The sequence below is a fragment of the Tupaia chinensis genome, unplaced genomic scaffold, assembly GCF_000334495.1.
Source record: "Tupaia chinensis unplaced genomic scaffold, TupChi_1.0 Scaffold000355_1, whole genome shotgun sequence".
In the NCBI taxonomy this organism is placed as follows: Eukaryota; Metazoa; Chordata; class Mammalia; order Scandentia; family Tupaiidae; genus Tupaia; species Tupaia belangeri.
In genome coordinates, this window is record NW_006159850.1 from 13,675,250 (window position 1) to 13,681,757 (window position 6,508).

At 44.8% G+C, this 6,508-nt stretch overlaps 1 protein-coding gene across 2 annotated transcripts in view; it reads left to right on the plus strand.

The window, feature by feature from the left end:
• PDPR (pyruvate dehydrogenase phosphatase regulatory subunit) overlaps positions 1-6,508 on the plus strand; it is a 47,720-nt gene that overhangs the window by 9,337 nt on the left and 31,875 nt on the right. Inside the window, exon 3 of one of the 2 annotated variants that reach the window (XM_006152645.2) lies at positions 3,912-4,045. The exons of the other annotated variant lie outside the window; for it this stretch is intronic. Coding sequence (XP_006152707.1) covers positions 3,912-4,045 — 134 coding nt within the window. The remainder of the gene's footprint in view (positions 1-3,911; positions 4,046-6,508) is intronic. 2 annotated transcript variants of the gene reach the window in all.

Sequence of the window (6,508 nt, forward strand, 5' to 3'; positions counted from 1 at the left end):
TCAAAAAAAAAAAAAAAAAAAAAAAAAAAAAAAAAATGACTCCTGGGCCATCAGGTGGCTTGGTGGTTAAGGTTCTGGACGCTCCCGCATAGCTGACCATGGTTTGAATCCCAGACCTAGTGGCTTGCTTTCTCACTTTTCTTCTCTATGTGTGTCTATCTTTCTCTGGTCAAATGAAAATGATTGAATGAATAAATAAAATAAAATAAATAATTCCTAAAAAACAAACAAACAAAAATTACTCTTATTCTTTGATCTTTGACTTTTCCTACTTTCTATTTTTTAGTAACAGTTTTCTTGCCTCTTGGGCCTAGAAATAGAACTGTCACTTGTGAGTGGATTATCAGTGCTGGAGAAGATGTCTATAAGATTATGAGTTGAGAGTATATTTTTATATTGTTTCCTTGATGTCAAAGTCTCTTTTTTTTTTTAAATCCTTTTTAGTAATCAGGAATACTCTATCTCAGATGACTATAAATTCATTTCCGTATAAATATTTCTCTTTTTTTTGCTATAGGGCGCGTGCGCTTGCCAGAAAGACAGAGAGACAGAAAGCGAGAGATCACCCCCCAGGGGGGATGGCCATACCACAATCCCTTCTCCTCCTTTCTCCTCTCAGGATCTTGGGCACGCACGCACACACACCTGGCGTGAATCCAAGCCACCGGGTCCAGGACTTGAACCACGGAGTCCAGTGACATAGCCATTACGCTAACTGCTGGTCCCAATATTTCTTTTTTCTTTTTTTTTAAGAGAAATATTTGCTATAGTGTGCTTGTGCTCGCAGGAGACAGAAAATGAGAAATCACCTCTTGGGGACATGACCACACCGCAATCCCTTTTCCTTCATTTTCTTGGGATTTTGAGCACACATTTACACGCATTCATCATAAGTTTTAAGCCGCTGGGTTTGGGACTCAAACTGTGTTCGACTATGTGGGAGTCCAGTGAGGTAACCATTGTGCCATCCATCCGCTGGTCTCCAGTATGCATATTTCTAAGTGGAAGACCCTACAGAGGTTCATTTTTTTGGTTTAATTTGTTGCTTCAAGATCTTAAAATACTTTAGCCTGACTAAAATAATTATATATCCACCATGGCTTGTGAAATGGTTTAGCACTTCCCTTTAGCAGTCACTGTCCCTTTTCTCCATGTCCACTCTTGTCCCTGTCATAGATGAGTGGTTCTCAATTCCGTATGTACTTTAGAATCACCTGGAGAGCGTTTAGCAAATACCAGAGCCCAGGCTTCTTCTAGAAGAAACCAGCATCTCTAGGAGTAAGGCCAGAATCAGCACTTGTAAAGCTTCCCAGGGACCCCAGTGTGTGCGCAGGGGGGAGAGCCACCATGACAGCATCTCCAGGTGTGCCGTCCCGCAGAGATGTTACCAAGCTGCAGGCGCTGTCCATCAGCCAGAGCTGATGGGACTAGGGGTTAAGTCCCAGGCGGGCTATGCATCAGTCACAAAGAGGAGAGAAGATCTATCTTTAGGGAGCTGAAAATCTGATGGAATTATGAGGAGTCTTCAAAAGGTTTGTGGGGGGAATAAAAAAGTTTGTGGGAAAATGGCAATTGGTTCAAGAAAAATTTTAAATCCATGCATGGTTTGAGCATAATACACATTTTCCATGAACTTTTCGGAGACCCTGGTATAATAATTTTTTAAAAAAGAATTATGGGGGTGCAGTGACAGGTAGTATGGTGGTTGAGGGGCTGGACTCCCATATGGCCAACCATGGTTCAAGTCACAGACCCAGCGGCTCAAAAATCACAACAAATAGATAAATAAATAAATAAATGCTTGTTTAAAAAAGAAAGAAAGAATTACTGGGAACATGTCGCTGGACTCCCATGTGGTGAGCCACGATTCAAGTCCTGGACCCAGCGGCTTCAAACTCAGGCCGGGTGCATGTGCGTGCATGCCTGAGACATGAATGGAGGAGAAGGGATTGTGGCATAGCCATGCCCCTGGAGGTGATTTCTTGCTTTCTGTCTGTCTGTCTCTCTGGCAAGCACACACGCCCAATAGCAAAAACCTCTCAAAAAAAAGGAAAAATAGGGAAAGTAAGAAAGCAAACTACCAACCTGGGACGCAAACCACAGTCAGCCATGTGGGAATCCAGCACCCTAACCACCACACCACCTGCCAGCCTCAATAAATGTTTAAAATAAAGTAAATTGAGTAACCTCAAGTGACAGGATAGATAATGCAGGTGGTCGTTTACTGAGTGCTGCGCAGTTGGGGGGAAATGACGTACTTGTAACACTTGGTTTCTGGACAGCTGGGTCCTTTGTAAAGCTTGGTGCTACTGTAGCTTTCTGTGCTCTGTTATCTACCACAAATGGGAGGACATGTTTTCTATTTAAATTTTACTTTGATTAGTAATAGATTTCTGTGATTCAGAATTGAAGATATGAAGTGTGTACAGGGAAGTGTCTCCTTCCTGTCCTTGACCTCTAGCTTCAGGTTCCCTTCTGGAGGCAAACTGAGTTTCAGATACGTTGCCTACAGTGCATAAGCAGACATGTCCTGAAAGGTGTGTATACATGTGTATACGTGTTCACTTTTTCTACAAATGGTAGCATATTTTGAATATGTTTCTCATAATTTTTTTATTATAATTGTTCCATATTGGTATGTTAAGTTTTCCTATTTATTATTTTTTTCCAGAGAGATTTTTGCTATAGGGTGCTAGCGCCTGCCAGAAAGAGAGAGACAGAGAGTCAAAAAGCAAGAAATCACCCCCCCCCCAGGGAGGATGGCCACACTACAATCCCTTCTCCTCCATTCTCCTCTTGGGATCTGGGGTGCACATGCGCCTGGCGTGAGTTTAAGCCACCAGGTCCAGGACTTGAACTGTGGTCAACTACATGCAAGCCCAGTGACATAGCCATTACACAACTGCTGGTCCCAAGTTTTCTTATTGTTTTTAATAGCTACACGCTATTCCAGTGTGTAGGTGGATTCCATAATTTTATAAATCAGTCCCATGTCGATGGACATTTAGAGTGTGTGTTTTTGTTTTGTTTTTGTTTTTTGTTTTTTGTTTGTTTGTTTTGAGAGAGGTTTTTGCTTTAAGGGCCTGCTGTATGCTCACCAGAGAGAGACAGACAGTGAGAAATCACCTCCTCCGGAGGGGATGACCACACTGCAACCACTTTTCCTCCATTCTTCCCTCGGGGTCTTGGGCATGCACACACACACCTGGCATGTTTCAGGCCACTAGGGCTGGAATCAAAACTGGTCAGCCATGTGCGAGTACAGTGCATAAACATTATGCCATCTGCTGTCTCTCTTTTTTTTTTTTTCTTCTTTTAGTTTTCTGTATAGGGCATGTGTATTTGCTGGAGAGACAAGAGAAAAGGAAAGTGAGAAATCGGTGCAGGGAGTGGGCGGAGGTAGCCACACCACAGTCCCTTATCCTCTAGTCTCTTGGGGTTTGGGGCACCTGGTGTGATTTTTAAGCTACCAGGTCTGGAATTCGAACTGTGCGGTTGGCTATATAGAATTTGGCCACCTTGACCTCCATGCCACCTGCTGGCCCCGGTTGTTTATATCTCTTTTTTTTTCCCCTACCAGAGAGAGCATGTGCTCACCTGAAAGAGAGAAAACAAGAAAGTACACCTGTAGGGCACGGTCACACCACAATCCCTTCTCTTCCACTTCCCGCTTCTTTTTTTCCCGGGATTCCGGGCACACATGCATGCACACCCAGTATGTTTTTCAAGCTGCCTGATCCAGGACTCCAGCTGTTTGGTTGGTCCTGTGGGATCCAGCCACCTTAACTGTCAGGCCACGGACTGACTGTTTCCATCTTTTGATCTTACAATTGGTACTGTAAAGGGGAGCCTTGAACTTGTGCTCACAGTTGTGTGAGTCTGCCTAATGGCGTTGTGCATGCACCCTGCAGGCTGGCGGCTGGCTCTACAAGGTTCTGTGCTGGCATCCTGAGCACCGCCAGGCACCTGACCATCGAGCAGAAGATGGCAGACTATTCAAACAAACTGTACCAGCAGTTAGAGCAAGAGACAGGGATCCAAACAGGTAAGCAGGTTCTCCACCGTGACCTGGTCTGCTTACCAGGACACTTACACACTTTCCTCACTTTTCCTCACGCTGCTCCTATCTCGGGGTTGCCTGTGGCTGGGTAACCTGCCTCTTAGTCCAGGCTCTGCCACGAGCCCAGGGTGTTAGTTTGGGCAAGTCAATTAGCTTGTCGGGCTGTCTTCAGTCTCCCTCCCTTTAAAGAGGGGTTTTGATCAATATCCTAGATCCTTTTCACATCAGATACTTTGTCACAGTGTAAATTTTCCTGGGCCATTTCCTGTGCATTTCACTCTTGTACACGAGGTAAATGGCAACACTTGGCTCCTAAACAAAAAGAAGACAGACTTTACGTTTGGTGCTTAATAATTGAATTGTAGTCTGACCCACTGAGCGTCACTCATGCTGTTAAGTTTACTTCTGATTATACGGCACAGGCCTGTTTCTCCTTATCTCTGAGTGGGAGGGACACGCACAAGTAGGGAGAGGAACCTCCACTGGATTCCATATAACGAAGTCGAAAGGGGTTTGTCTGGCTTTGTTTCTGACAGGGCGATGTGTTGGCCAGAAGCCAGAGTCAGTCACGTGGCTGATGACACAGCTCACTTGCCTCAGCTTAGTCCCTGCCCCGAGGATGCCAGCTGACTCTGGTGGTATTGAACTTGGCCAGACTTCTTTTGAGAGGCACGGGCTCTGGATGAACACAGTCAAAGTAGATGTGCTGTGCTGTCTCTGGCTTTTCCAGGGGAAGACCTGTCACATGCAGGGCAGTGGGAAACAGTCCTTCGTTGGATGGAATCCGATGGCAACAAGATTCTTGAATCAAGGTTTAGCCAGGGTTTGTGTCAGAACAGGGCCCAGAATGGGCCGGGGCTGAAATCTTGTGTGGACCAGCCTCACAGAATGCTGTGTTACCGTTGCACCCCATCTGGCCTCCCCCGAAAGAAATTTTTAAAAAAGAATTATTTATTTAATTGTATCTATTCATTCATTCTGTTTTATTTTAATTTGACCAGAGCGAGACACAGAGAGAGGGAGAAAGAGAGAGAAAGTGAGAAAGGAACCCACCAAGTCTGGGATTCGAACCATGGTTGACCATGTGGGAGGGTCCAGCACCTTAATCACCATGCCACCTACTGGTCCCCACAACTATTTTTTTAGAATTATTTTATTTAACTTTATTTATTTAAATTTGGCCAGAGAGGGAAAGTGAGAAAACAAGTGTCCAGGTCCGGGACTTACACCACAGTCGGCCTTGTGGGAGTTCAGTGCCTTAAACCACTACACCACTTGCCAACCCCCCGAAAGAATTATTTTTAACTTAAACATGTAAGTAAGTTATGTGCTCATTATAACAAATGTGAGCAGTACAGAAATAGGAAAAACGCAGGGTGAAACTCTTCGCGTTGAATACCCGCCAGTCATCTACAGCTGTAGTGTATATCCTACTGGGTTTTTTAAACTATTGTTTCCTCGGGGGGGACACCCCAGCAGCGTCTGTTTATTTTATTGCCATAGGATGTATGTGTGAATCAAAAAGAGACCATGCACATGCAAGTGTCCCCCAATCCCTTTCCTCCATCTCTCCACCCTGTCAGGATACGCACATTTCGTCCACATGGGATCTGCCTTCCAGTGCAGTGTTTTATCACTGTGCTACAGGACCATCCCCCACCCCTTTTTGACGGACAGGGTCTCAGTAGCTTGCCCAAACAATCCTCAAACTTGTGACCCTGCTGCCATAGTCTCCCGAGTAGTTAGAATTACAGGCATGTGCCACCATACCCAGCTTCCCATTACAGTCCTCATGCCGTGATCCATCCTTGTCTCCTCGGCCAGCCTGGATCACAGGCTTGTGCATGCACACCTGACAGGGAGAGCTCAGGACACAAACCTGGGACCTTCCCATGTGGTCCCAGCATTGCAGAGCTTTGTATTACCACCATGCCACCAGTTGGCCCTGAGGGACAGTGTGTCAGTAGGCTTGTTTTTTTTTAACCAACATGTATTAAGCAAGTTATACCCCTTGTTTTTTTTTGTTTTGTTTTGTTTTGTTTTGTTTTAAGTTTTAAAGAATTTTTTATTTAATTTTATTTATTATTATTATTTTTCAGTTTGACCAGAGAGAGAGGGGGAAGTGAGAAAGCAAGCTGCCAGGTCTGGGACTCAAACCTCTCGGCCATGTGGGAGTCCAGCACCTTAACCACCATGCCACTTGCTATCCCTGTTTTTCCACTTTAGAATGCTTCATACAAAACACTGCATGTAAAAACAAAACAAAACAAACAAAACATTATGCATGTAGGAGCCAGCCTCATGGCCTAGTGGTTAAAGGGAGCTGGACCTCATAACCGACCATGTGGTTTGAATCCCAGCCCTGGTGGCTTGAAAACAATGTTTGGTGCATGTGCATGCATGCCCAAAAATCCCAACAGGGTGAAGAAATGGAGAAGGGATGACAGT